The 27,870-nt window shown below is 40.0% G+C and overlaps 1 protein-coding gene across 1 annotated transcript in view; it reads right to left on the bottom strand.

The window, feature by feature from the left end:
- Positions 1-27,870, bottom strand: part of LOC134860663 (FERM and PDZ domain-containing protein 4-like) — a 46,419-nt gene that overhangs the window by 7,885 nt on the left and 10,664 nt on the right. The window contains exons 2-11 of the mRNA XM_063877433.1: positions 10,607-10,729; positions 6,927-7,078; positions 5,849-5,951; positions 4,926-4,971; positions 4,372-4,476; positions 4,048-4,155; positions 2,748-2,879; positions 1,490-1,609; positions 1,025-1,161; positions 523-649 (exon numbers count right to left, since the gene is read on the bottom strand). Of these exons, the coding sequence (XP_063733503.1) occupies positions 523-649; positions 1,025-1,161; positions 1,490-1,609; positions 2,748-2,879; positions 4,048-4,155; positions 4,372-4,476; positions 4,926-4,971; positions 5,849-5,951; positions 6,927-7,078; positions 10,607-10,729 (1,153 nt within the window). The remainder of the gene's footprint in view (positions 1-522; positions 650-1,024; positions 1,162-1,489; positions 1,610-2,747; positions 2,880-4,047; positions 4,156-4,371; positions 4,477-4,925; positions 4,972-5,848; positions 5,952-6,926; positions 7,079-10,606; positions 10,730-27,870) is intronic.

Genomic DNA, 27,870 nt, shown 5'->3' with positions numbered 1-27,870 from the left:
TGTGTTTTTAATAAAAACACAGGACTTATTTTTATTCATGATTCACAATAACACATTTTAGAGAGAAAGCAAACATTATTCTAACTGCTCAAATGAGATTTCTTTCTTGTAGCTAACCCTATTTGATCTGAAATCTTTTTCTAATGTGGAAACTGTTGCATGGATTACTTATGAGGATAAGTAATCATAAATATGAGGATGAATGCCTTTACCAATAAAACAGTTTTAAAAAAGAGCTCCAAAGTTGAGCTGAAGTTGCAGAAGCGGCCCCTGACCAAGACATGTGCGTGTGAATATTAATATTTGATTATGCACAATGAATATAACTCTCATTAGTATTCAAGGTTTGGCTCGACAAAGGTTCTGAGGTTGACAAGGGTGAGAACCTTAACAAGGTGGTGTTTGGCAGCGAGGCTATTTTGGGATATTGCGTCACAACACACACAGACTGTGTTTGTGTGCATGTCGGTGTGTCAGGAGTTTATTAACAAGGGCAAACAAAGACTAAGGAGAGTTGCTTACTTTTTTCCCTGGAGGCACGAGGTTCTGGTTGGTTTTGAGGATGTGTGTCAGAGCCTTCTTGATGTTTTTCTCCTTCATGCTGGACAGCACGGCAGGGGGGAGGAACAGCGGCAGACCCCACTCTTTTCTGTTGAGGGGAGATTGATTTGCAGCATTAAGTCACTACATTTTTGCTAGACCTCACACATGGTTTATAATAAGCAGTCAAATGTTTCTAACTACTGCTACTACTATTACTAGAAATTCTCTTATATCTGGAGAAATTGCGAACAATTCTGTTTGTGTGAGATACCCAATGTTTTTAAGGCATGTTGATATTTCTTTCCGATGCGATTTGAATATTTGAATATATCTCCAAACAAGGAAGGGAAATGGGACAATGAATCGCTGATAAAATTCTGCAAAATTGTTAAAAACCCCATCTCCCTCTGTAATTCATTATTGAAGGATCAGATCCAAAAGTTACAGATACACACGACACACGACACACACACACACTTACTGGATGTATTTCAGGGAGACTTTCTGGCTCTGTCTGGTTGTCATCGTGAGGATGTACATCTGCAGAGCGGCCAATCGTAGTGCGGCATCGTACTTCAGCTCCGGGCCGAACCGCTCCAAAACCACATCGTTACAACTCTATGGAAAAACGGAGGGCAAAGTTATCTTAAAGTCAAGTTTTTGGGCTTGTGAAGTGCATTTATAAACAGTTTTCAACCTTTGTGGCTTGCTTCTTTCAAAGGCATACAGTTTCAAGTCCCTCGTGAAGGACTCGGAAGTGCAAACTGGTGAGCAATGATTAGCTCTTCTTCTCTCAGGATATTTCACTTGACTAATTATCAAAGGAACCCACGGGTAAGCATTTTATTATGGTAGACAGTAAGGGTGTTTTTAATGGGGGACTTTATTGGCAATTTGTGTCTTGAAAGCATCCATCCTGTCACATTCTCTCACAGAGTAGACCCACCTGTACATAGAGGTATTCAAATGCCACAGCGTCTCTCCGCAGCAGCTCCACAGGGTCCCTTGGCACGAAGCTGATCCTAAAAAAACACTTCATCTTGTCACAGCCGGGCCTCTGGGTCACCTGGGAGCCCAAGAGGAAGGAGACATGAAGAAAAAAGAGAAGGGTCAACATTGGAAAAAAACACACAATGGTTTTCAATCATTTTTGGTATAAAGCAAGTATGTGTAGGGATTTCTCCAGACATGAAGAGTTTAATGTAAGGCAGTCTGTAGTTGCATTATAGGAATTGTAGTTTCCAGAGTTATTAGAGACTGACCCATACTAAACGTCAGGTCATGTCATGTCAGGCTGAAATAGGATTTTTAATCTCTCTCCCAATGGAAGTGCAATACAGAATTGATGGGGCACTAGCACAAAAAGATGGAAATATAATCCATAACCTGTATTACAAACATGACTTAATTAACCGTATGGCGGTATTAGCAGCAAAATATACCTCAACATCAAAAGTCAAGTAATTATTATGCAGAAAAATGGTCTTGTTAAAGAAAGATTAATAATAGCAGATGTAGCAGTTGAAGCCCTGGCAGTATATATAGTAGACTAGTGCCATTTTAGTGTTATTCAAACCACATTACAACCAAAACCCATTTTTATTTAGTTCAGCAGCAGTAGCCCTGAGAAAGCCAACCTGCTTGCAGTGGTTGTCCGTGAATTTGATTCCATTTCTTCCTCAGGACAAAACCACAAGACCAGCATCTTCTTTTAAATATTGATTATAGTTGATAAATTATGTAATGTGCAAGTGTAGGGAGGGCAATGGAGTTTATTTTTCTATTTCAAGGACTACCAGCCTTTTCCCACTAACCTGTCACCGAGATTGACACTCAGCTGTTTTATAGTATGGAGTGTGTTTGATCAAGCATGTCAGTGACTCTTAAATTGCCATTGTGTGTTCCACGTGCAGGCCTTCACATCTAAACTGTGTGGTTATGAATATTAAAACTGTCCACTTGTGATCCCGCAACCTCATTAGCATGTAGCGGGCACTCTGGGTGAGTGTGTGTGAGTTTTTGATGCATTTTTGCGTGTGTAGGGGGAGTAGGTGTAATGCGAGCTGTCGTCCCTGCTGTGCCAGCGCTGATAAATGACACTGGGGTCCAAATGCTGCTGGAATGCTGAGCAGGACTGTGTGCATGTTGCTGTCTGATTGAAAGGAGACAAAAAAAAAGTGATGAAGAGGACAGAGATGTCCTACCTGAGTAAGCATCTCCTGCTCATGCAGCAGGAGCAGTCTGCTTTCAGAACCTTCCGTTCGGTGCTCCAACACCAGGGAGAAGTGCTCGATGCATTTGATTGACAGCTTCTCTTGCAGGGTCAGGATCACATCCTGAAGTGAATACATAAAAGTTTATTTAATTAGGATAGTGCTTAACAATTATGTGTATGCATCAACCCATGGAAGATCTCTTCAGGCCTCACTACCACCAGCCAGTTTTTACTTCTCTATTTAGTTAGTGTAGAATATTTTGGGACAAATCGATCAATATTTTGTTTCCCTGAGTTTTTATTTTACTATCTTTTACATTTTCAGGAATGAAAACATGGCATAGCATACCCACAACCTGCTTAGAATAAGAAGGGGAACTTTCAAAACAGATTTAGCAAAATGCATATCCAGTGGTGGACTTTTTGGTTGAAGAAAAAACCTTGAAGAAAAATCTCCCAAGATGAAAATGTGCAAATGGAAAAGACTTCTATTCAGATGGTAATTTCTCAGCTGTAAAATAAAAGAAACAAGGTGACAGCATAGGTAAGGTGTTTTGCTACCAAAGGGGTGTAATCATTTACTTTGTGCTTTAAAAAAAAAAAATCAGTTAGAATAAGCGTTTTTTTCTGTGGTGTAACTGTTTATAATTAAAGCCTGTTGTTCATTTTGCATACAAGAGAATGTTATATTTGATGTATGTAAGTCTTATGTTGAGAAGAAAATCTGCTTCTTTAATAAAATGACCCTTCTTTATAGCTAGCTAACATTAGCTTATCAGCTAATATCACTGTAGTTGTGGATAACTGTTAGCTTAGCCAGCTAGCTAGCTTAGTTGCATGACTAAAACGGATTCTTAGTGCTAAGTTTGATCATTTAAGAAGTGGAATTAAGGAATCCTGTTTAAATAATGCTTTTTGAATTTTTAATCAATATTAAACTTAAAGTCTTGATAGGATAACATTGAAGTATTTGCAGTTAAGCTAAAAATAGCAGTGACTCAGCAATTTCTCCACTTAACTCTGGAAACCACAGTGGATCGCAATTGAAGCTCCAGGTCTAAATATGTAAATATGCTCTTTGCCACCTTGCCGGAATAAATGAGTTGCTCAAACAAATGGAACTAAGTGATTGAATTTCATGGTCTGTGTGTGTGCGTACAGAGACACACTAATTTGCACTGCAAAATGAATTTCTCCCTTCGTAATTATAGATGCTGCAGAGACGGCTAATTTTGCCGAATGTGCCTTAAGGGATGGAGCACACACTCAATCACACACACACAAGACACCTTGATAGAGGTACTGCTGTCGAAGCGAAAAGACTTGGTCTGCCCGTTCTCCAGGTAGACCTTCAGGACATTTGGCATGAACAGCAGAGAGTTGTCCTTCACCGGGTTCTGCAAATGAGGAACATGATCAGTATTTTAATTTGTAGTCTCTGATAGAATAGTTCATACGTGAATTTGTATCATTCATAGCACATTTTCAAGATGATCTTATTAATCTGACATAGCTAAACTGTTTGTCTTATGTTGTAACCATCTGGCATTGCCTTTATAGGTCATACATAAGAGTGTGTGTGTGTAAATGCTTGTGTGTGTGTTAGAACTCACTGGAACCTGGCCGTTTATAATGACCTCCTCTGCAAAGCGCACTTTGACCGGATTGGACTTGAGCATGGCTTTTTTGGCTGCACTGATGAACGCTGACTTAGGGGACTATGAGGCAGCCGTCCAAAAAGAGAGACCGAGAGACAGAGCGAGACAGATGGAGGGAGAAAGATAAACACATGCACAGAGGGAGAGGGAAGAAACACATTTCAAGCTTTAGCTATAAATGTAGCATTGGAAAAATCAATAACACATTAATACACCAACTTTTAATTTCCAGAGAGTCTTATTCTAGAGTGCTATTTTTTTTTGGCAATATTACCAAAACCCAACCCCAATACAACAAAATACAATCTAAAGAAGAGCATGAAGAACAATTAATGCATTAAAAAAAGAACAATATCAGGATTGCATTAGTCTGTCAACCCAGCCCAGGCCCAGACAAAACATTGTATTTAGAACAACAATACAAAGTGATTTAAGGATTATTTTTTGATAAATGAATATGATAAACACATTTCCTTAAGGCTGACAAAGCAAAAAGATGATGTACTCACAGGATAGGGTTGGACAACAGTCAAAATGATAGACTCTTTGCAGCTCCTGAAGCGAGAAGGACCCCAAATCAAATAAAGAGTCAAATAAAATCATCAAAAAACAACAATCACAGTGAACAACAATGGCCGACAAGTGGAAGGGACTTGATTAGCTTGGCTGAAATGGAATGAGTTGCCTCTGGCAATCACCGATTAAAGTATACACAGTTAAAACCACAAGCACACACACACTCAGTATTTCAAAACAAGACTGTACGCACACATTGGAATGGCGGGTTCGTTTTTTCTTTCTTATTATTAATGCTGAATATTTTTGGATAATGACAAAGCTTGTGTGATAAGCCAATGAGTAGAGCATGACTAATACTTGGCAAGCACTTCATTAGAGTTCCTCACAGTTTGGAGGAATTAATAATGAGATTTTAAAAAGCAAATCAATGCTAATGACTGGGACTTTGTCACACAGGCTGTTTAGTTATCCTTTATTATGTTTTTGAAATTGTGTAAGTTTTTTACAATGATACAATCCAATATTACAGCCTCCGGATTGGAATATTAAACCAAGGGATTTTGTAGACCAACTGGCCTCTTTGAAACCAACTGTTCTCTTGATTTTATGGTTTATGACAAATTTAAAAGTGTTGATTTACCCCAAAATAATCTGTATTAACAATGTAGTTAGCTATCTTAACATGCAGACGATGCATTGCATACTGCTTTGAGGACCACATATTAAAATGATAAAATCTATAAAAAAATCGAATTAATCAAAACCCTTTAAGTCCTTTAGGCTATCAATAACCTTCAAAACAGGCTTTGGGAAGTGGCTTTTTGTATTTATTTACCACACCAACCACCTTATTCACATGAACTTAACTACTAAGGCTTTGATTCTGAAATATCACATGGTATTTGGTATTCACCTGACGAGGTCTATGACTCGTTCTCTGGGAGCAGAACTGACGGGTTCATCGTTGATCATGATGATCTCATCGCCTGGCAGCAGTCTCCCCTCCGATGGACCGCCTATATGCAAACAAAACACAAGCAAACAAGCCTGTGGTTGATCACATGGAGCGGTTCAGTCTGTCAGCCACAGATTGCAGCTTGCAGGTCATTTGGGTGTTTCCGACTCCTGACACAAGCAATGGGTGTGACCACTAATAAAGCGCTGCGTCCTCAAGCATTTACATTCTGTCTCTCTGCCCCGACAAATCTAATTATAATATTCATCAGTTCCCTTGGAATTCAGCGGCAATTGATTCTGGTGCCACTGTGCAGCCACCGCAGCTGACAGGGTCTGTGAGCAGAGCTTTAGCAGTCATTTAACCACCTAAATACGCATTACTCTCACTTAAAAACTATTTATGTGTATTTACATTGTTGCATGGGGTCAATAGTACTTGTGCAATCATGGCCAACAGTCTGCACAGTTCCCTTCTAAACAATCATTACAGCAACTGTTTGCATTGATTAGCACTTAGTAAACAGTTACAAATGAAAGCGCTCAGTGCAAACATGCTAACTTTCAGATTCCTGCACTAAAGCATAGCTGGATGCTTGTTCTGTACTTTGTTTGATGCAGTTGTTTCTTTTCTTGATGCAGTTGTTTCCCAACAGTGTTGATTGTTGTTAGTCCAGGCATTGAAAACTGCACTTGATACCCACAGGAGTGAATGGACTTTTTACACGTACAAACCCTAAAAATGTGTTATTCTTTGGGAAATGCATACAGGTAAAGGCAGTATTTCAGTAATATAACTATGGCTCACACAGGAAACTATGCAAAACGGAACAGTTATGAGCATGCATAATAGCAAAAACTACTTATACTAATGAATAAAATGGGTTGACATACTTTGTGGCATATGGATTGTATGACATTTTGTTTTCCTATGTCCATTTATTCTTTCTAAAGCATGATTTAAAGCCCCTTAGTGTTGAGTTTAACCATGAACTTGTTGAGTCATGGTGGTGATATCAGCACAGTATAGCACCTACCCGGAGTGACAGAGCGGACCACCACTGGTTTCTCGCTCCCTGCCACAAAGCCGAATCCCAGGACCGGGTCCCGCCTCATCTCCACCAGGCGAGGGGCCGGGGGGAGCCCATCCAGGTGGACCTCCTCCAGGGAGCTGCTCTGGGACACTTGGCTGGAAGAGAAGGAACATGAAGATTAAGAGAAATGCTACCAAACTATGGCAAAACCAATAAATGGAACGAGGTGTATACAGTTTGCTGACACACTTATCCATAGTAACGTTATAATGACTCAGCAAATATGTAGCTTTTAATGAGCACAATATCTGTTACCGGGATCTAACCTATCCTGCTTATTAAATGGGGATTTCTCAGATATTATGCACATTAAAACGCAGTCAATTCATTAATTTCTTCTCTAGAAATGAGTTTCGGCCCTAAGAAAACCCATTATCTTTGCATGAGTGAGTTTTGCTATCCAATCAGCTGCTCATAAGTCAGAGCCTTGGCTCAGGTATGGTCATTAGCACTATTTTTTGTGTGTACTTAAAAGCCACTTATAAAGGAAAGCGTGGGTTGTGAATTTATGAAACGCCTCAGGCATGCAATCTGGAACCAATTTGCTTCTAATGTCTGTATTTAAGTCAGCACAGTTTTCGAAATAAAAAATGAACTGATCATTTAACCTAGTCAGTTATTCATGTGTAAATGTGAAGGTAAAAATCTCTTGCTGTTGATTACTTTTATCACAATATTAGCGCAATATGTCCTGAAAAATCCTTGGATGGAAACATGGATTTAAACTCCAAGAATGCCATGATCAGGAATCAATTAGGGGATCGATAGAGCATTGGAGCTATGAGAAGAATCAATTTTGTCATTGCGATCCATAAAACCTGATCAATTCCCAACCCTATTGCCTTATTGCGAGTCACTCAGGCTGAGAGCACCACTTAAATGTTAATGTGCTATATTAAATTAAAGCTTCCTGCTCGCTGAACCTCAGACGTCTGTCTCGACCAGGACAGTGAGGATGCAGAGGGCCTGTTAATTAAGAGGTGATATATGCTTTCAGAGGGGCTCACTCATTCTCTCTCTCACTGTCTCTATTCCTACCCCCTCCCCCTTCTCTTTTTCAGTGTTTAAAAAGCTCCCTTGGCAGCCGTTTCCTCCTCTATGCACATTAGGTCCAGTACAGGGTGTCCATTGTTACCTGGCCAACATCTTTGTTTGTTTTGTCAAGATGATTTTCAAACTTTAATTTTAATATTGTTTAGATATTTTGCATGATAACTCTGGCTGTGTACACCTGCAGCTTTGCCTTGAATCTGCCCTGATAATACAAAGTATGCTCCAATAATCAGGGATTTTATCTCCTACCAATCCGGATCAGTCTCAATCTCTGTCACCTTCTTTGCCTCTTGCGCTTTCTCATCCTGCGTCTCATTATCACATTGATCTGCATTGTACATACGGTCAGAAATCTCAAACTAAATCTGTCTCTAATGAAGCATGTTCCAATCTGTGATGTGCCCTGCCAGGGTCAGTGGGGGTTTAATCCCGCACGGGAGGGCAGCGCTACGATGTCATGGGGTCACGGGAGAGCTAAATTCAAAAGGTTAAACCCTGCTGCCAGTCAGGGAATAACGGGAACACGCGTTGCACAGTTCATTCACCTTTCTAGTTTCTGGTTGTATATTTAATAAGCTGTGACAACTAACCCTTCAGGTTTAATTCCATTATCATGAGCAAGCTTCAACTACCATGAGTTCCGACAAAAGAAGATGTTATTCAATCCATGATATAGAGTAGTAGGTTACAGTTACATAACACGCTTAATAGACATAGCTAGCCACCTGGCACCACATTTTACCTGTTCATAGGGAAGGGCTGGGTTTTAGTAATATATTATGAGACTATATTCACTTTATACTTCCTTTTTTGATGCTGAAATGACTTATTCCAAGATACTTATGAGCACATTTCTGTTAAATGCAATATTTAACAATTAAAGGGGCCCAAATGTGCTTGTTTTTTCCTTTTCCTGTAGTGTGTTATAGGTAAATGGTTCTGCAAAGGCTAAAATCCCAAAGTCCCTAACACTAACCCTCTCCCAGAGCAGACTGGGCTCTGGTTTCAGACAGAGGGTGAAAAGAAGTGCCACAGCACAGGCATAATGAGAAAAATAAAGAGCTTTTCGAACATAAAAGCATGTAAACAAGTCACAGTAGAAGCACAAAATACAAATACGAACCTCAAGACGAGCCTGTTAAACCAAGAAATTCATATGTATTTAAATGTGCTCATATGGAAACCGTATGCACTCTGTGAAATTCACTTAGGATAAAAACACCTTCTAAATAATGTATAAATGCACTGCTGTCTAGTATTTGATCTATTGAGAGTTTTTGATTTGATATTCGAGAAGTGTACAATGTCTTAACGCATCAATATTGCAATTTATATTTGAATTATATCTATTTAAAGCAATGTAACTATAAAAATATTGGGTGTCAGAGGGGAGCACTGCACCAGAACAGCTGGCAGGATTTACAAAGCACACACATAAGCTTATGAGCACACACCTGCACCTCTCCATGTTAATGAGCATCCACAAAGGCGGGCATATGCTTCCCCTTCACACACACTTATCCACTTGACTCTATTGCAAAAGAATGAATTCCTAAGACTGGGAAAAAAGCATTTTTGATGTCAATTTAATCAGCCGGTAAACTAATTTGTTCCTGGAACTGTTACACAACCATTGCAATAGCTGCACATATTTCAGAGAATGGACACAGGATTGAAACACCTGCTGGATCATGTTAGGTGAGGCCAGGGGAGTTATCCATCCAATAATATTAAATCAACTATTGGCTTTACTCACTCTCCTTTCTCTTTCTTTCTCTGGCTCGCAGAATCCAATTGTAATACTCAATCTGTGTCACCTGTGCTAAAGCCAACAGCTTTTCTCTGGGAACAGAGCCACATAACCAGAGTGGTAACCCTTGTCAAGTTGGACTCCCCTATCATGAGGAGAAGAGGGAATCATTTAATGAGTTTGGGGCAGAGAGAAGGGACAGGATGGGAATACAGTATTGTACAAAGAAGAGCAGAAGTCAAAATGGAAAGAGGGAGAAATACTGAAATCGATCTTAAGAGTTTTGAGTGTTGAATTGCAGTTGTATAATCGTCCACTGAAGCCCAGAAACTCTGAGTTAAAAGAGCAGAAAGACCAGGGGAATTGATGTCAAGGGGTCAAAGCAAGGATAACAACAGAAGGAAAGGAAAAGGATAGAAGGAGGAGGACATATAGGGGTAAAGAGAATAGATCAAAGCAAGCAGCAGGAAGGTGAAAAGGGAAGGGTAAAGTTCGGAAATCCAACTGCCCATTGTGGAAATGTTCATTCTGCAGATCTTTTTTTATGCCAAGCCCTCGAATCCAGTCCAATGTGTACCAAAATCAACTCAACAAAGGTGCATGATGGGAGGAAAGGGCTAATAACACCAAACCCTTGTCTCAAAGTGTCTTCGTGAGGATTTTGTTATGAGGCATCAAGGAAAATAAAAATGTAGGGTTGGTTCACTGCTACTGCTCCTCCACTGGATCCTCATGATGCAACCATATACAACTGTTGGAGCGATATAATGATGATCATCCAACGTGAGCATACACTGTTTTTGGATCATACTGTACGTACTTGGTGAAGCAGTCCCGTCCCTCTCTGGTGCTGTTCATGCTGTCCCAGCTGTACGGAGGCCCCTGCAGACCCCCCCAGGAGCCGGGACCAGGGGGCGGCCAGCCAGACATTTTGTTCTTATGGCTGAAACATAGAGAAAATAAGTGTTTCATCATCAGATATCATGCTCTAAGAGATTCAGTTGGGATTTAATTCAGAAAAAACATTTCCAAGCAGTTGAGTAGAAACATTTCCTGTTGTTTTTGGAAATATAGCCAAAACAAGAGCAGTTTCTTAGCAAAAGTATCCAACTCGACCTGAACATAGTGTTTTGTTTTCGAATAAATGAACCTTAGTTTATTTGATGGAGGTAGATAAGCCACTGAGGAAATACATAAACATGCATCAAGATGTAAATCTTTTATGGAAAACAATCAAAGGTGAATTGAGAAATCATATTTCCCCCCGTCTCTGGACACTGGTTAGATCCCGCTCTGCCCAATTAGTGTGACCTCTTGTCTCTCGGTGTGTGGCACGCAGTGTGACAGCGCACTGCTTAGTGCAATTGACCGCAGACAAATGACGGCTCATCGGCTCCGCAGAAAGGAGATCAATAGCAGTGTGTAGGGCCAAGTGCCGCACGAAGTTGCCCTGCAAAAATTGTCCGAGGGAAAGCACTGATGTGACAGCTGATTGGGTTATCACAGATTACTTAAAACAATGTCATTAAGGGGAATGGGAATGTATAGAGACTGAGGGGGGAAGATATGAGAGGCCACCTTAGAGTTAATTCCTCTAATGGGAACTCCTGAATCAACTGTGCAGAGTTATGCTACAGTGACTAATCATTCACAGATCATAAAACTCCACAGAAATAATCAAAAGCGCAATAAAATATCATCAAGCCTGGAGAAATGAGACTGAATTCCAGCATCTATGCACTTTATACTCATAGTTGATTTATTCCTGAGAACATTTCCTCCCTGCAGCCAATAAAACACGAGGACAGGTTTATTGTCCTGACCTCAAATCTATGATAGCACGCAACAGTAACAATGAATAAAATAGACTGACATTCGTTAGACGTCACGCAGCATTTTCTCCACTGAGCGAGGTTCGAGAGAGACGTCAAGCATCACTCATTCAGCTCGGGGGGGCCTTTACAATTAAAAGCAAGGCCACAATTGATCCATCGTATGCTGTGTGATCAATACAAATCCTTTAAATAGAAGAGCATGCGTACTAGATGAGGATGTCATCGGCGTAGTAATCCAGGTGATCGATTCCCATGTTGTGCATCTGATGGGATGAATACATCAGTCAGTCATGTCATTGCTTGCAGGGTGTGAAAAAGCAAATTGAGACACTCTCAGTTGTCATGCAGAAGTTAACTAATGGTACTTTCTTGCAAAGAAAACGAAAGAAAAAAGAAGGCAATAAATCCGTTTGGGGCTTTTGAGCTTCACTCCTCTCGATTCTGTTGCCATGCAAGGATTTCCTCCAGACTTTTGTGCTTCTGCCGATCGGCAGTCATCCGAAAAGAAAACAGATCCGCCATCACTTCAGAATCCCAATCAGAGGCTCTCCAAGTATCCAGAAGCTGCGGCGTTAGCGTCTGTGCAGATCTCCAGTGTGTGGCCAGACATTCATCTGTGTTTGTCATTGTGATGCGGCCGCTGCTGAGAGCAGCTTTGGTCCAAACTGAACTAAACTGCCGTGGCCTCGCCTCCTTTATCCCATAATCCCTCTCATCACAGAGAAAACAAATCCATGCTATGTGTGTGTGTGTGTGTGTGTGTGTGTGTGTGTGTGTGTGTGTGTGTGTGTGTGTGTGAGAGGGAGAGTATGAGTATTTATGTGTATGAGAAAGGAAGAGAGAGTGTGGGCAGAGGTGTATGTGTGTGTGTGTGTGTGTGAGTGAGTGAGTGTGGGGAGTAAGAGGCTTTTCGAAAAGCAACAACGTGTGTGGGAACATCGCTCCATCTCAGAGCCGGAGCCACACAGCATGAAGCACTAAGAGGAAACTGACTCTTCACCTGGACGGCATTAATATTTCACTGTTTGGGCATCAAAAATAAACCTTTTTTATGTCAGAATATAAAAGAATAAAAGCATCCAGTAAGATAAAAATGGTAGTTGAGTAAGCAAACAACCAATATCACCATCCCTAGAGACAAAAAAAAGCCTGAATTGTAAATAAAATACAGCTTTCGGATGGATATTTGGTCCATTTGCATCCAAGCTCAACATCCCCACTTTACTTGCTGAATATAATAAGAATAAAACTGTTGGTAAATCTCACACTTGGTCAAATTGATCTGAATGGAAGCACAACATCTGGGTTCAGCATTCATAGTAGTGACAGTATTATTTACTTTACTTTTTAAAGGGAACCCTGCATCCTCTTTCCTTTTGTGCTTCTCACTCAGTATTTTTGTAAAAGTGCAAAAGGTGACTGTGACTGCAGAAACATACATCCACAGATCACAACAGCTAGAAATATACCGCCTGACACATTCAGAAAAGTTGTCTCCTGAGTTTAAAGTAAAAGCTCTTTCCCCTTTTCATGCATTTCCATTCAATATACCACAAATCCAAATATATGCATTCAAAAAAAGCAGCATGGTTTTTCTTAGAGCTGAAAAGCCCGCTGTATTCACTAGAAAAAGCTCAAACTGATCAATTCCTCTTCCTCTTTTTCCCTATGCGGATCAATTTCTCTGTCATCCCCACTTACTACTTACTGAGAAGCTCAACTTCATTACATAAAGTCAATCAATTTTCTCTCCTGGGTGAAAATAAAACCGACAGGAACCTTTTTTTTGATGTGAAAAGGTCGGATAGGAGTTAAAGAACGATTTGATTTAAAGAATATGTATTTTTATTAAGTGTGGTGACATGAGGTACGTGCCTGGGCAGCACCTCTGTTCACCCTCTGTCTCAAACAAGAGTCTGCTCTGATTGGTTAGCTTGCCAATTCTGATGTAATGGGTTACAGATGTCCCGCCCCTTAGGCTATCATGTACAATGTGTTGGAGCGCTAGCCAATAGAGTCCAATGGAGGCAGTGGGGAACTTTTGGATTTGAGCATTTGTAGACCATTCACATGCACTAAACCTATATAACACACAACAGGAAAAGGAAAACACCAGAAGCGTAAAAGGGCCTCTATAAGTTAAAACTGATTTGGCAGAAACAATGATTTTTTTTAAATGAAATTGACCTAAGGTATATTCTTTAGATTAATGGATGTATTTTGACTGGTTGATGGTATAAAGATAGACTGCTGGTGCGAGCACTGGCAAGCTTTCTTTAAGTAATCATATCTTGTTTCATTTAAATGCTTCTGACTGAATTAATATTCCGACGCTTGTTTCACCCGTAAAACCTCCCCTGCTTAATTGATTCGTCACGGCCAGTCCCTCATACACTGCCATCACAGATATTGATCCTCTGCGGGCTTTTCATTAGGTGGTTTGAGACACAAGGGACAGAGATTAGATCACGGTGATGTATTGCACGTCAAGACGTAACCTCTATAGAGTGGGAGAAAGAGTTGAACCACATCACAAATAAATGCCCATCTTTGGAAAACAAAGATGGCGGTTTCTGGAGCGAGTCAGGATGTTTTGTTTTTTTGCTGCATCATATGTCATATCTTCCTATCCACGGAAAAGTCGGGAAGCCAGCTGGCACAGAGCACCACACGCTTCAGTCAGCAAGAACGCCCTGGCGCAAACTCTGGGTGCATCTCACAACAACAAATGTTTCTCATATACTGCAGCTCAAATTCAGTTTGCTGCTTCCTGGTAAAGTACTCCATCAAAGGGTTTAACCAAGGCACATAAACATGAGCCTAATATGTAATATGAGTCTATCAGAATAAATTATAATCCCTTTTTCCCTGAGATGTTTTACATGATTGCTGTGGCTTGCATACAGAAACTCACATTTAAAAAAAAGTTATATTTAACAATTCTCTCAAATTTCTGTATTTTTGTTCCCCCTCTGAGGCTTACCTGGTCTCTTTGTTTGATCGCTGATAAGTGATTAATTTATGGTTGGCCAGCCCTTCTCTTCAAAATGAAAGTCAGGAGCAGAGAGGAATCTGAGTCACTGGGTCATTTATTCACAATGTCTAGTCAGAATTCAAATTTAAGCAGGACAAGGTAGCATTACTAGCATCAGGGCATTTTAAGAGAGTGTTTCCTGTCAAGGGGCCGGGCGACTTATTTCTACTTGGAGTGGAAACAGTTTTGTTTGACCTTGAATAGACCACACACTTAATATCTCGTAAACCCCCTCGAGATGTTTATCAAGATTGACTGCATTCATACAAAAAGCAAAAAGCTCTCTGAAGATGCTTTAGCCTACATTATGACAAAGCTTACTGCAGCCAGGAGCGTTAAAGCCACCTCCCCCCCTCTGCCAATTCTCACTGCTTTACAGGCTATAATAGTAGGGTAATTTGAGCTCAAACACAACTTTTTTTCACATGTTTTTAAAAGCTCTGCTGCAGAGTGTCCTGCATACAAGGACATGTAAGTTAAGTGGTGGGTGAAGGAGAGAAACACACATAGAGAAAACAGCTGAGACGATAAATCCCAGTCTTTCTTTTTAAATAAATAAAGCGCTTCAGGAAAATCTACTGCAATCAATCTTCTTCCAAACTATTCTCTACCTGCTTTGACTTTTTGAACACTCAATATACTGATCTCAAAAGAACTTCACAATTAGCGTAAAATAACCCTGAGCATATTTAAAGAATGTATCATTGAACACAGCACGAGGCTCCATTAAAAGCACTCTGTTTCTGGTTTAAAGGGCAAGAATAAAGGTGGTTTCCTTCTGATTGTAGTTTAAAACCATCATCCTAAAACACAGTGTAACTGACTAAATCCCCACAAACACTGCCAGATAACATTTTACAGGTTAATTGCATGTCACGCTGTGCAATAACAAAATGTCAGCCTCAATCTGTGTTAGACAGGCCAAATAAATTGCAGCATGTGAGGGTGTGAATTGTATGTGCAGTGAATCATACCACTAACATGTCAAAAGGAGAAAAAGATAGAAGGCGGAGACACTTCATCAGCTTTTGTCGTCCATTCGTTCTGCATATTTGTATTAAGTGCCTCTGCTGTGACATGTCTCCATGCTTTAATGTCCAAAAAGCTCTTTATTTTTCACACACTGCCTGTGCTGCAGCACCTCTTTTCACCCTCTGTCTGAAACCAGAACCCAGTCTGCTCTGATTGGTTAGCTGCCTGGCTCTGTTACCTCTAGAGATGCCCCGCCCCTTAGCCTGTGGACACATTTCCCTATTTGATTAATCAAAAAACAATTGTAATAATAAAAGATAATGAGAATAATCATTACAACTGCTGCCCTTTTTAACACGATTTATCAATTATTAAAGGCACAGTGGCACAATTACACAGATTATACAGTTACATCTAAATCTGAATGAACTGGATTTGTTCTGTTGAAAGTAGGACTGTATCATTTGGCGTTGATCTGTCTCTCGACATTTCATAATTTGCTCGCAAATGGAGCCTCATTCCTCTTCATCATTACGCCCATTAATGTCCCAACCTAACACGCTCATAGCTCCTAGCAAGACAACTCCAGCCAACCTCCTGACCTTCTTCTCGTCCAATCCACATCCTCATTCAATTTTTTTAGGCCTTTCTGCGTGGTTCATAAATAAAACATTGGGTGCACGTTGTTAAAAGTTGCATTGGAAGTACTCTTACTTTATATAGCTTTACTATCTGAAGACAACACGTTTGGGCTCTCAGTGCACTTTACACACACAAGCCTGCACATACACACGGCTTCTTTTTATGTAACCTCTTGAACATTAAGCCTCACTCTGCATGCACTCTGAACATCTTGCAGAGTGCAGATGTTTGCAAAACAAGCTGAACTCAATGGGGAAAAAAAGCAGAGGAGAAAACACTGCAGGAGTTTCACAAAGTTGTTCAATTAGAGAGGAAGATTTTCACAGCAAATACTCTCAAGAAAAATCGAAAACAGATGATCACTTTTCCAACCATCTGAGTTGAAAAACTACCCCATACAGCAATATAAACCCCATTTCCTTTTACAACAACCATTAGTGGCGCTAAGTCATTTTGCTTCTCTTCATTATTCAGTCTGTCTCTGTGTTTATTTAAGACAATTTCTCTTTGCGAGGCGGGTAATTGTGTTTCACTGACGCATAATCAAGTCATTTCAATGGACTGGCTTCAATCACAAGGGCAAACTGTAGTGGATATTGCATCACTAAAAAATTGCAGGGGCATCTTGACAGTGCTGCAGCGCTTTGTTTGAATAGCTATCAGCTTTATGCATCACTCACTTTTATTTGACCTTTTCTTTTGGAGTTTAAACTAAAAGAGACACACCGTGATGGGACAAATAAGTGTTTTGTATGCAAACTTAATGTCCCATTAAGTTAGCGTCCTATCAAGAAGCTTGTTAACTGCCAGGGTGTTGGCTTAAAAGGCCTCTTATACCTCTTATCAAGTCGTTATTGAATTAAATGGTGTACAATGCTGAGAACAAAATAAAAGGGTTGTGAAATACGTAGTAAAGAGAGGCCAAAATGAGCATGGAGAGTAAATTAACCCACTATAGTTCCCAGTTTGATATCCATTAGTACTACTGTAGCTGGTAAATGACAGTAATCCACCGTTAGCATAGCAAATAGCCACTACGTTACCAAGCCTGTTGTGTACATTTTCCCAACCACGTTTGTGTATTGGTACCCTGTTACTACACTATTCCACCACATGAAATCATTTTCCCATCAGCCGCCACGTAGCTAAATCCATAGCCAATCAGCGCTAACTGCAGAGGCAGTGACTCACCACTATTATATTATTTTATGGTTGCGGGTAAATGTTGCATTTCTCATGATGCACTGTGCTGCACTGTCTTTCCCCAGCGAATGAAATGTCCTCTGAGCTCAGAACAGAGAGTGAAACGTACTCGAGCTGATTGGTGGGATTCAGATCTTTATATCCTCGAGAGATGAAACTCCACTCCTTGCTAACACTGGCTGCTTTACTGATGTGGAAACATGCCAACGGCGTGTGATGATGGAATCAATTAAAAGCTCACATAAAATAAATCTACTACTTACAAAGAGAGAAAAGTAGGTGAGTGGGGGGGTGGGGGGACTCAAGCATTCGTATATGATTAATACCAATACACCACTGTATTGCAATGTAGAACTTAAATTATGTAGTACAAGGTGCAAATAATATATATATTTATAAATATTATTCTATTCTATTTTATATTTTTTCTGACATTTAACTTTGCGTTTCTTGCGTTAATTTATATATTTTTTTAATGTTTTACTGAAAATTCTAATTTAACCTTTTATCTATTTGATTGTATCTTTATAGGACGTTTTACTTTAATCCTTACGTTTAGAAATATATTTTAAAATGTGTTTTATGCAAACATTTTACAATGTATAAATACATGTGTATTTGATTTTATCTTTATAGGACATTTTACTTTCACTTTTTATGTTTATATAATATATATTTTCCTTTTTATTGCAGCTTCTTACTTTAACTTCTTATATTTATATAAATGTTTTTAAATTGTGTTTATTATTATCACTGAAATAAAGCAACTAAACCCAATTTCCCCCGGGATAAATAAAGCCTTCTGATTCATTTCAGCACCATGGACAGAACTCCTTCTGTTTTCCAGCTCTTTGCAGGATGGAAATACTGATTTTAAAGTCAATACAGTGCAAAAAAATAATGTACGGTGTTACTATCTACTCACAAACACACACAGAGCAATATGCAAGCACAAAGAGATGTCAGGAACAGGTCAATAAGTACACCGTCAGCTGCATCAATCACAGCTGTCCGGCTTGGTTAAACCCCCAGTCACTGCAGGCTCATTCCACAATGAAACTCCCATCATACAGTGCAGAGAGCGGCGTGTAAACACTCCATCTGGAAAAGACATTTCCGGTGTGTTTGTTCACTCATTCGTTATCTTCCTCTTGACTCTTCTCTCCATGTTGCTCTATCACACACACACTTACTGTGTGTGTACGAGACTAGAACTCTCCTTCCCCAATGAGAAGATGTGGAGTATTCCACAGGCGACTGACCACACTGTTGACCGTGGCGAAACACACCCATACACATCTCACACTCAAAGCCCCTTAACTGCACGGCAAATGGCATCTAACAGCTTGAGACAGACTGTTTTGGAGAGTAACATCTGTCTTCAGAATGGAAGCTTTCTGCAGAGAAGCATTTAGTTTCGTGGACAGCAGGTGCAGCTAAAAGTGTGTTCATTTATAAGATAAGACAATATCAGATGCCAGTGGGGGAGATAAAATGATAGGATCTGGCAGATTCTTACCTCTTATGTTTATATACATTTTTTTATTCAAAGTTTGTATATTCTGTTTATTTTTATTATCATTCAAATAGAGCAACTCTCACAAAACCCAATTTCCCCCGGGATAAATAAAGTCTTCTGATTAATTTCAGCACCATGGACAGCTCCCCTTCCAAAGACCAGAATGAAAGCTAGAAACAGTAGGGAAAAAAGGGTTGCGTTTTGTTTTAATTTAACCTTTTATCTATTTTATTTTATATGACGTTATACTTTAATCCTTACATTTAGAAATATATTTAAAAATATTTTTTATGCACATTTTTCACAATGTATAAATACATGTGTATTTGATTTGATCTTTATTGGACATTTTAATTTCAATTTTTATGTTGATTTAAAAACATATATTTAAAATCATAATATAACTTTTTACTTCACATTTGCCATTTTACTTTATCTTTGTATAATTATATAAATACACACAAAACCCAATTTTCCCCCGGGAACTTCTGATTCATTTCAGCACCATGGACAGCTCTCCTTCCAAAAACCAGAATGAAAGCTAGAAATTATAGGGAAAAAATAAAAAAGGGTTTTGTTCCCCTTTTGGAGGCACGTAAAAGTCACTTTGATTGACGGACAGGATTGATGGTGTAGTGAAAAAGGTGGAAGACGGATCAATTAGGAGCAAAAGTCTAACAATTCAAATACCTTATCACAGTAATATTTCTAAATGGAAGGGGAAAGTCACAAACTACACGAGGTGAATAAAGGACAAGAAAAGGCCTTTAGTTGTTTTAGGAAAAGGATGAAAGTGATGAAATACATTTTGCCAAAGGAATAGGTTATCTGGCTTGTAGGTCATGTCTACAGCCTGTCAGTGAGCCAGCAGCAGACCCCGAAACACTTAACAGTGTTGCTTTCAACCTTTGCAGCACAGCAGCACGTCTATGTTGCACAACAACCCCATCGATTATTTTTAAATGCCACACAAAGCCCCGCTGGAACCAGGGGGCAAAAAACACAAAGGGCAGCCAATCAGAGTTTTAATTATATTGTTAAAAGAAACCTGATGATTGTCTCCTTGAATTATGTTTAAGCTGTATTTGGCCCCAAGCTCCACTGAAGCAGTAAACACGGTGGTTTAGATACGTTTTTGTGCATGTAAATGGTCTGCAAAAGCTAAACAAGTACATACTGTGGTTTCAGCAAAGTCAAATAAGGCTTTTGCATACATAATACATTCTGTTGTATCAGTGACATAAAATCAGTGGTTGTAGACACACTTTGCTTCCTGTATCGAAGCTTTTAACCTTGGGGAGTAGTGCTTTCACTGCGGCCTGGCCTACGGGGAGTTAACTAGCACTTAGTTTACGGTTGGTTGCCTTTACTTGCGTGATGAAATGACGACCAAGCATTGACTACCTCCGTCTATTCACTGCAAGTCAATCTGAAAGGTTACAGCGTGCAGTGTGTGAGAGAATCTGATGTGTGAATATATGCCGTACACACTCCCTTTGTCAGTGGGTGCATTCAGCCCATGTCGAAACACATACACGCTAAAACATCTGCACCGATCACTGAAGTGTTGGCTAAAAATAGCACGCCAAATCAATGTCCCTGAACGCAGACTAGCGAATGAGCATGGTGATCATTGTCACTCATATCTGGTTCCTTAAATTTAAAATTAAAACAATAAAAAGTGGGGTAGGATATGGCACAGATAAACACGTGGACATACTGTTTGATGAAAGGAAGCATGATGAGAGGAAGTAATAGCCAATCAGTGAACAAAATGTGTTTCACAGCTAGGCTTGATCATGCGTCCCAGTGCAAGTAAGCATACTGTATCGCATGTAGGTTTACAGTACATTGTGTGTGTGTGTGTGTGACACAGTGGCACTTAAGTATTATGTGAAAGCATTTGGAGCAGAACTAATCACTCCACTCGGCTCTTTAGCAAACACATGTATCAGCAAACGAACCGGGTGCAGCCACTGTGAGTGCATCCATCATCACTCACACTTATCATGAGACATCTTCCTGACTATATTAGATTATATCTTCCTTTTTTTAATCACCTGAATTACACAAATGGGAGCACAATTTGCTTATTTAATCAAAGAAAATGCACACTGCTGCAGAGATAATGTACTCTGTTCTTTTGTATCCCCTCTCCCTCCTTACTGTGTGCCATTTAACCCCAATCTGACTGAACACTGACCTCCTCAACAAGCAACTGTGACATTTCTTAGCTTGAGAAGTTAAAGACAAAAATTCCACATTATTTCTGTCATGTTTGATTAATTTCTTCCCTGTTGCTAACCTCACCCAGAATGCCATTGGGTTTCTGGCGAGTGTGTGAGAGAGAATATAAAATGCAAGAAAATGCAAGATATTTTTAACTTCCTACAAGGACAGAATTGCTCACTGTATGTAGTAAAAAAATGAGCCAAAGTGATCAATTATTGAGTAGGCACTTCCAAAGATGCATTTACAGTATGACTGCGTCTGTGAAACATCTCAAACATGCATTCTGGTCAAGGGACCTGCGTGTATTTTAAGCTTAGAGGTCACCTAAAAAAAATGCATAGGTGTTTCTTGTTATATAATGAGACAGCAGATGCCAAAACCAACCAGCTGTCCTTGGCATTTTATGCTAACACCCAAGCATCCATGAGCATCCATCTCAAATTAAAAAAAGCAGTGTAGAGAGTGGACTTCAAACATGTTTCCTTTACATTTTCCATCCCCATGTTTACAAGAATCCTATGATGTCTTCTTTGTTGTGTTAAAAAATGACATTTACCATCAAAACAGCCAGAAAAAAGGATGTTTCATATCCAAACAGGGATGAAATACATGAGAGGATTAACTGGAGTGAGATGCAAAGACTGTATAGGGTTTGTAATCAAGCTTTGTCACCCGGGTTCAATAGGTTTTAAATTCCCTAGATGGTTCTCAATGATTGTTCCCAGCGGGGCTCCCTCTGTGCTGACGCAGAAACAAGGAAGGGCTGAGAGTCCAGCACTAATCCTGTCCTGTTTGAACACAGTCAATAAGGACTTTCTGTTATGCAGAGCTACATTAAAGGGATAACCTGGAGGTGGTACCATTAAACGCCTTATAAGGGGACATCACTTTGTTCCAGCACATTGTACCTGATAGGCTAAGGGGCGGCACTTCTGTAAGCGGTTGACAAATCACAGCAGAGCCAGCCAACTAACCAAGCAGACCAGACTGGGCTCTGGTTTCAGACAGAGGGTGAAAAGATAACAATGAACATTAAAGCAAGGATGCCACAGTAGAGGAGGATAATACAAATTTGAACATGGAAATAAGCCCCTTCGTCACTCTCTGTAAAGCATATATCCTCAAGTGACTCTAAAAAAGTAACTTTAACGCATCAGCCAAACATTATTCATCCAAAAGATGTATAATTGTAGCCAGCTGCTAACTAGAATAAAATCAGAAAAAGATCAGTCACTAGAGTGAGTCATGCTGGGACACATTTTGACGCCCTTCTTCTCAGGGATATGAAGCTACGACCTAAGGGCAAACACTGTTACGTGCATTGTTGTGATGGGCGATAGGGAAAAGAGGAGTTTGTTTCAACACTAAGAAATGCTCTGAATTGTGAGTTATCCATTTATGAAGTGAAAGCCTATGGACTATTGTATTATTTAATAATGCAGGTTCCATGCAGAATACATGAGATATAACAGATGAACACATGCCGCATGTCTTAACATTTACAGAACACGTGACGCACTCTCGAGGGCATTACTTAGTAAGAGTGTCACTTTCAGTGGGCATATTGTGTCAGAATATCACCGTGCTCGCTGTATGAGAATTAAAGCGTAATTGGGATATGATGCATGCTCAAAAAGTTATTTGTTTCTCGAGATGAGGGGAAGGAAGTTCGGATCTGTAACGGAGCAAGAAACAAAATGGGCCTTTCGCTCAATTTGCATAATTGATCAAATTTAGTTCTCTTGTCAAAGGGGAGCGGAAGCATGAAGCACGGCGCTGCAGTATTATCGGTGTGTGCGACGACGACTGGAATTATGAGAAGTAAAATGTGTTAATCATAAGAATAACAGAATATTAGTCTTCAGCAGGAAATGAATCCTTGCAGAAGACACGGGGAATACGGAATGAGTGATTAAAGTACTCCATTTCAGAGCTGGTATCTTTCATCAAATACCCACCAAGACATAACAAATGTGTGATTCTAAGAGCCTTAATATGTATAAGCAGAAACATTTTAAAAATATATTTCTGGATCCTAATCACTATCACAAATCAGTCTCAATTTGAAAGATGAATTTGTTTTGTGAAGCAGTTTGTACCTGGTTTAAATTAGACAGGGATAGACTCACATGAAGTGGATGGATGTGCTGCCATATCAAGTAGATGAATAGGTGAGGAGAGAGGGAGGTGTGTGTTGTGATTTCATATCGTCAATAAAACCAACAATGTGTCCGCCCCGCCAGCCCCTCCTGCAGTGATCAGCGAACAAATCCCTTAGGAGGATTATCCAGACTCAAATCAAGAAAATGGTGCAACTTTAAGGGTTCGGGGCAAACAGTGAGAAATGGGTGGTGGTAGCGCTGCAACCTGATGATACTTTTTATCCCCACCATATTCTGATTTATGTGTTTTGTGCATGTCCGGCTACACCAGCTCAGTGCGAGTTTGTGGAGAAAGTGTAAACGTGTAGAGTTAAAATAACACTCAAAGCTCAAATGTACATTGACAGAGTTATTGGTTGCGACACAATTTTATATTATGATAGATACAGCCTCGGTTTAACAAGCTCTAATCTTAATTTAAAAGATGTATAGCAGTCTCGTGCCTCAACGCTAAATACAAAGCTAAAGCTAGCGAGCCATTAGCTTACCGTAGAGCCTGTAAACAGAGAGGAACAGCTGATCCAAGTCTATCTAAAGGTTAAGAGATATAAAGTGTTAACAAGTAAGCAATGATGGCAGTTTTATTTGCAACAAGACTGGCTAGCTGTCTCCCGTTGCTTCAAGTCTTGTTGCTAAGCTAACTGTTGCCCACATTGATGTATAAAGAGACCTTGATACAGCGTTGGAGGCGGGACCATGTTTATTCCTAGGAAAGTTGCTCAGTGGCGTATGAAGCCATAATGGCCGGCTTTTTCGAGAGCACCCATACCCCATATAATATCCCAAATATCTTGTGAAATCAAGTACTTGAAACCTACGTACTAATGCTGTAGTCAAAACTTGAACTTCTTCCACAGATCTTCGCTACTATAATATGAGTAAAATGTCTCAAATTTTAAGTGATGGGATTAATTGAGAATTGAAAGTGACTGAATATTTTTTAAAGATGCCACGAGTTGTCATATGGCTCTCGGTACAATGGAGCTTTGCCCTCTGAAGTAGCAGCATGCATTGGCGTACAGCAGAAGGCAATTTGGCATGCATTACTGTAATCTGATATTGAGAACACAAACAAGCCCTGCTGGCTATTTTCACTGCCAAATACCGACACACTAAAGCCAACATTTTTCCCACAGTGCAAACAGTGACACAGGTCCTGTCTTTGTCCCTGGGAAGCATGGATAAGAGAGATTCGGTTGGTGTTTCCAGAATGAAGCCAGATGTGTGATGACAAAAAGCTTATTAGAGCATACGTAGAATACAAACAACAACAAGGAGGACCACAGATGTATCTCACCTGCTACAGCTGTTCACTCCTTGAAGGGATTATTGATAACGAGCATTAAAAGGTGATGAATGAGCCACAACTTCTCATTAAGGTTTATGAAGCAAACTTGGCTGGTGCACTATTTGCAAACTCAAAACTGTATTGAGGCAGCTCATGGATACACATTGGCCATCTGGGTACAGGCAAAGCGCAGCTAACTTGCCAGGGACGCAAACAGTCTCTTGGTGCCTGTTAGCGTTATTCATTTTTCGCCAATTCACAGTCTGTCGGCAATGGATGAAGCCAAATGTGTATGAGTGGGTGTGGTGAACACTGGTGGAAGAAGTGGTAAAGCATAAGTGCAAGAGGTTCCCAGGAGGGCGAAAACTCCTGAAAAACAAGAGGAGGGGAAGGCACTTCGTATGATAAATGAAAGCTATTTATTCAGATGACGAGTCAAACACAGATAAAAATGTGATAATGTGCAACAGATGCACACTTTAGGCATTTGCATCTGCTCTGTGTGTGTCATTCATCAACATGAATGTAAAAAAAGAGACGACTGCTAAGCGTTTCATATAGAAGGAAACACTCCAGTAACAGTTTTCAAACAACATTAAAACTGTTTAGCTTGTGGCTTTGGATTCATCATGGCAACACTACATACTCTTAACATGTTTGAGGGTCCGAAACAATCATGGTATTACTATTTTGTAAAAAAGTGAAAGTAACATCAGATTCCCCGCGTTGAAGTCAAGATGTTTGTTGACCCATCAATCCACTCCTAACTCCTCATTGTGCGGACTTTATCGCTCATTAACAACCTGACTTCCTCCTTCCCTCCAATCATAATGACCACTGCTGGCTGCTGAAGGGATTTGTCACTTGAACGTCAATATGTCGTTTTGGGGCACTTGCTGAAAGGACTGAAGCGGTCGTTTTTCTTGGGAGGAGGAGGACAGTCTCGGCATGCTTGAAATGGACTTCAGTTTTGTCGAGAAAACAGGACTGATCCAAATACAAAGCTGGGAGCAGGAAACTTGGAGTCAAAAATAAGTTTGAGGATGACTTAAATGGATAAAAACAACTCAAAATAATCAGAACATGTTAAAGTTTTGAATAGTTATGCTCACTTGTACTTATTTCAAATGTATGTCAGTCCTTTTAAATGGTATTCTAGAATAAATCTTATCTACCAGCTATTTAAAGGGACGCTATATTGGTGATTTTCTGGTTCGTATTTGTATTTTTTGTCTCTACTGTGACATGTTTCCATGCTATAACCTCCAAAAAGCTCTTCTCATACTGCCTGTGCTGCAGCACCTCTTTTCACCCTCTGTCTGAAACCAGAGCCCAGTCTGCTCTGATTGGTTAGCTGGCCGGCTCTATGATTTAGACCTTAGCCTATCACCTATAATGTGTTGGCGCGCTAGCCTATAGAAGCGCGAGTGTTACATAGTGATTTCCCTATGTTCTGGAAGTGAACAAAGGAGTCCAATGGAGGTGTTTCAGGCCCACTTGGGATGTTAGCCTTTGAAATTCACAAAAAAAGCGATATAACACTACAGGAAAGGGAAAAACTTAAAAAGCATAATAGGGCTTCTTTAATCTGCACATTACATATTCTTGTGTTTACTTGAAGTTTAATGGAAGAAATTTGATCTTGACAACTAAAGTTTGACTGAATGCTACGATTTAAATCACGCTATTATGAAAATAGTGTAGAAATAGCCACATTGGACCACAATGAAGGCTTGACTTATTCCTCTTGATTTCCTTAGAAGAGAGGAAGAGGGCCCTCCAGATGCTAGCTTCTGAGTGTGTAGGTTTAAGAGATTTGCCATGAGCCATGTTTAGTGGGCTTAGAGATGTGACCACACATGAATCAGGGATCATGCAAACATGTTATCATGTACATGTGTGTCCAATGCTAGTCATTATCGCTGCAGCTCCGACTTACAGAGTCGCATGCGTCTTAAGACTTCTTAGTGCGTCTTCACATTTCAGGCTGGTTTAACTCAACTCGTCCAGTATAGTTTACATGAATGAAAAATCATTTGGAATGATTTTCCCTTTTTGTATAATTACAATAAGTGCATGTGGTTTTGCAGCATAAGAGATTGGATAAGGTTGCTCAGGGTCAGCCTCCTTTCCTCTAACAGAGTTTGAAACCTCTGTCTTTGGAAGTACTTAGTATTCTTGTTACAACTCTTCCTCTGGCTCTGTTCTCTCCTCTGGCTCATTTGGTTGATGCTCCCATCCTTTTCAGCAACCATTGTCCGTCCTTTCTTCTTCTTTTTATCTCTCCAATAATCACTCACTCTATCTGCTTTGCTGCTCTGGCTGTGATTCCACCCCGCCTTTCATTTTCCCACATTCACTGAGCCTCTGTTTGTTGTTGACACTGTGCATATCTTAGAATCATAGATCCCATTACTGCCCAATTGCTAAAATATGACAAATAATACAATCAGCCCTGGTCACATTAACAGGACAAAACTCCCCCAAACAACACACAGGTAAAATATGATCTGTTTAGTGCAATACGCACATTGGATGCAGCTTCCTTCTCTTTACTATTCCTTCATTAAACACTTCACTTGTCAACAACCCTCTTTCACAAACTCTCTCAATTGAAGCACTTTCACTCATTGTTAGAGATAGTATTCAGTGTTCACTGATCAGTGCACAAAGTGACTGCGTAGTGCATTTTTTACGAGCTGAAAGTTATGGCCCCATGACTTGTATATGATGCAAAAAAGGGACCATAACTCTGGATTTTTCATTGTTCAGACAACTTTTCAGGGAGATATCTTGGATGGATTATCTTGACTTTGTTCCTAAAGAAGCAGAATAAGTATAAAAAACATTTTTAATGCCACTCACCCAGACAGCTTTGGCATCTTGGAGAACCCAAACATGTCCATGTGGTCCGGCTACAGGAAGCTAAGTCACAAAGCTTAGGTGCTCCACATCAGCATCCTAATCCACATCCGAATCCCGACAATCCAGTTTCAACCCGGATCCATTTCAAGAGCCAACCAAAGCCTTTCAAACAGAGAATTTCTCACAGTTTGAGAAAATACACTCAAACGGCTGCCAGGATCACCCTTGTTAAATGCCCCATCTGGTGCACGGCCAGTCCAATTCCCTGTCTTTCCACAATGTTGCGTTCCCAAGTGATGACATAGGCAATGAGGGTCACCCCCCACAACCAC

Source organism: Eleginops maclovinus, chromosome 24 (assembly GCF_036324505.1).
Source record: "Eleginops maclovinus isolate JMC-PN-2008 ecotype Puerto Natales chromosome 24, JC_Emac_rtc_rv5, whole genome shotgun sequence".
NCBI classification, from domain to species: domain Eukaryota; kingdom Metazoa; phylum Chordata; class Actinopteri; order Perciformes; family Eleginopidae; genus Eleginops; species Eleginops maclovinus.
This window is presented reverse-complemented; position numbering and strand designations above follow the sequence as displayed.